The sequence below is a fragment of the Rhagoletis pomonella genome, unplaced genomic scaffold (assembly GCF_013731165.1).
Source record: "Rhagoletis pomonella isolate Grant_MI unplaced genomic scaffold, Rhpom_1.0 Rhpom_scaffold_00003, whole genome shotgun sequence".
Classification (NCBI taxonomy): domain Eukaryota; kingdom Metazoa; phylum Arthropoda; class Insecta; order Diptera; family Tephritidae; genus Rhagoletis; species Rhagoletis pomonella.
The window spans coordinates 46,880,968-46,884,529 of record NW_023458557.1 but is presented as its reverse complement, the minus strand read 5'-3'; the positions used below and the strand labels follow the sequence as shown (position 1 = coordinate 46,884,529).

General features: G+C 46.6%; 1 protein-coding gene across 1 annotated transcript in view; it reads right to left on the bottom strand.

The window, feature by feature from the left end:
• Nucleotides 1-960: 960 nt before the first annotated feature.
• LOC118736259 overlaps nucleotides 961-3,562 on the bottom strand; it is an 8,429-nt gene continuing 5,827 nt past the window's right edge. Inside the window, exon 4 of the mRNA XM_036466354.1 lies at nucleotides 961-1,083. Within this exon, the coding sequence (XP_036322247.1) occupies nucleotides 961-1,083 (123 nt within the window). The remainder of the gene's footprint in view (nucleotides 1,084-3,562) is intronic.

The following is a 3,562-nucleotide window of genomic DNA, read 5'->3' as shown; positions in this document are numbered from 1 at the left end:
CTAAACGCGAGTAACTTTACGCTTCCAGATAAAACTGCTTCACGATTTTTGCGCGAGTGTGAGAATAAGAAGACTTATAAAGAGATTTACTGATATTAAGGCACAATGTATAAACGCGAGCGATATTAACGAGATCAAAATGAATAATAATAAGAAAAAATGCAAGACTAGACAAATATGTTTATCTATGATATCTGTCAAACTGCCGATCGAGGGTTGCCAATAACTAATGAAATTCACATAAGTGTTATACAATTCAAAGTGTTTGCGCAAACTTACATTTGTACTACAACAATTCAGGTATTCACATAGCAAAAAATGAGTAATGTTTGATAATAAATGGATTAATTCATGAATATTTAGTTAAAGTTACAAGATGAGGAATGTGACATAACAAATGCTCTATACGGATATAGTTCTATGATTTAAAGTTTACAAAACTCAATCGGCAGTAGTCGTTTGAACATCGTCGCGGCCCTAGGCGCGCTAAGCGGCTAGTGTCTCTTCCAATTCCTTAAGTGCACTTAGGGCTTCATGAACCAACCGCCGGCTGATCTTCCCTCTTTACGCTGCAGTGCGCAATCCGTGCGTGGTATATTTGACCGCGCGGTTTTCTACACGAGCTGGACGATGACGGTGAGACGCATGATCACTGGTACGACGAGGCGTTGTGTGCCCTTGCGGATTTTTCTGTTTCCGCTGAACTTCCTTCGGGACTGCCTGCGATGCTTTGCGGTTGACTGACTGCGGTACTTTACGGTGGAGTAGCGAGTGATGGCGTAAATCGCAGAATCTGCATCTGGCCACGGAGGTGCACTCGCCGGTAGCGTGCGACAATGCGAGGCAATTCGTGCAGAAGTGATGAGCCCGCGCCAATAAGTATCTTTGTTGCGGCTGCATCCTTTAAAATATGGGACACAAGCGGAGCGGGTGGCGGCGAACACAAACACGGCATTTTTGCTAATCCTCCTGCTGTTGTTTGCGTGTTGCAGAGTCGTTTTCTGCTGCGGCGCTGGGCGTCAATACCACGCTGGATCGCACAAACTTGCGCGGGGCAGGCTGCGGAGCATTGTCAATTTCCATCTGCAAAGAAGCGTTTGCATAAGGTATTAGTGATATGCATGAGAATGGGTGCAGGATTGAGTGTATTTGATTTTGTGATTTTCGTGTTTTAGGGGTTTTTTTTGTTTTATGGGTAAGTGATTCAAGTAGCACACTTGTGTATAAATTGAGGAGCTTACTTTGAGCCGAAGATTAGGGATGGGATACAAAGCGGGCTTAGAGAACCTACTGGAAACGCATCGATGAGTCTAAAAGGTTGCGAATGCTATTTATGATATTTACTCGGTTTCTACAAGAGAACATTGGACATCCGACGAAGGGAGGAAACATAGCTTCACAATCGCTCGAGTGAGGATGCCGGATTGAGTGCGAACGTCAACAACACGAATGTGCCCATCTGAGCCAGGATGCGCCTTCTCAATGCGTCCCAGACGCCATTCGGTTGGAGGTAGCGTGTCGTCATTGATAAGAACACACTCTCCTACCTTTGGTTCAGTTGTAGTGTCCTTCCATCGATATCGCTTATGCAGATCCTTAAGGTAATCCGCCTTCCAGCGTCGGCTGAACTGGTGATGTAGAACCTTAATTTTTTCCCATCGATTTAAGAGGGACAGATTTTCGTGATTCACTTCGGGAAGCGATAGCAACGGCGCTCCCCTTAGAAAGTGCCCAGGAGTGAGGGCCGTAAAATCTGTGGGATCCTGGGAGAATGGCGAGATGTGCCGAGAGTTTAGCACAGCTTCAATCCTTATGAGTAGGGTGGCGAATTCCTCGAACGTAAATTTGTGAGATCCGGCAGTTTTTTTGAGATGCATTTTAAAACTTTTCACTGCGGATTCCCACAAACCGCCCATGTGAGGAGCACTTGGGGGAATAAACTTCCAATCGATGCCTTGTGGGGAGTACTTTGCAATCACACTATTAGACACTTGCTTGAGAAAAGTGGAGAATTCTCGTTCGGTAGCTCGTTTAGCTCCGATAAAGGTCCGGCCGTTATCACTCATCATTCGAGAGGGGTAACCACGACGCCCTATGAAGCGAGCAAACGCGGCGAGAAACGCATCAGTGGTGAGGTCGGAGCACAGCTTAAGGTGAACGGCCTTTGTAGAGAAACATACAAAGACAGTCACATAGCTTTTCACAAGGGTGTGCGATCTTAGCAATGAGGCCTTTATGTTAAAAGGTCCAGCAAAATCGACTCCGGTAATGGTGAAAGGTGAAGCGTATGTGCACCGCTCAGGGGGCAGGGCTGCCATTATTTGCGAACGCATTTGCTGCTTGTGGACAGTACAAGGTTTACATTGGAAAATGCATTTTTTGATGAGCGGTTTGAGCCGGGGGATATAAAATTCCTGCCTAATAACTTGTTGCATGAGACGCGACTCCGCATGCAGAAGTAATTCATGTATGAAGCGAATATACAGAGCAGCAAAGCGAGATTTGTCAGGTATTATGAGTGGATGTCGCTAATTGTAGCTCAATGTGGAATGAGCTAGTCGACCATTGACGCGGAGGAGCTCAGTCTTGTCAAGAAATAAGTTGAGAGTGAGCAGTGAGCTGCGTTTTCCGGGGGGGGGCTTGCTAGCCAGTCTGGGCCATTCCACCAAAGGGACGAAGCTGCCAAGTCAAGAGGTTTGCATCCACTGGTGCCCATGTCAGCGGGGTTGTCTCGACTGCGTACATGCCGCCAAGTGGCGTTTCCGGCCAGATCAATTATTTGCGCGGTACGATTGGAGACAAAGGTCTTCCACATGTGAGGAGGCTTTTCTAGCCAGGCTAACAACAATCTCGGAATCGGACCACAGGATTAATTTCCGCTTAAAGAGGCCGAGATGAGATTGGACCACTGCGACTAGTTTTGCTAGGAGAAGGGCGCCGCATAATTCAAGCCGTGGTAAGCTTGTCGTTCGAAGCGGCGCAACTTTGCCTTTGGCAACCGAAAGGTGAGAAGAGATATTGGGGCCATCCGTGGTTCGAAGATAGATGGTGGCGCAGTACGCCTTTTCGGAAGCATCGCAGAAGCCATGCAATTCGACCTGTTGGTCGGGGATATATCTGACCCATCGAGGTATTTGGATGCCCGAGATTGCTTGGAGGTTGTTTGCAAATTGCATCCATTTTATCAAACGGAGGGGTTTGACCTGGTCATCCCAATCAGTTCCGTCAAGCCATAGCTCTTGTAGGAGTATTTTGGCTTGCATCATTATCGGCGTAAGCCATCCTGCGGGATCAAAAAGTCTCGCGACAGAAGAGAGAATTTGTCGCTTTGTGCTAGCGGATAACGCTGGAATGGAATCAATGGTATACGAGAAGGTATCTGAGAGCGCGTTCCATTGAATTCCTAAAGTTTTTGTGGTGCTTGCTTTCTCAAATTCGAGAAAATGAGTATCAAGCAAATCATCCGCATTGATATTTTTAAAAATTTCAGGATGGTTGGCTGTTATTTTTTTCAGTGGGAAGCCTGCCGAATTGAGAGCTTGAATAACTTGCGAGAGGGATT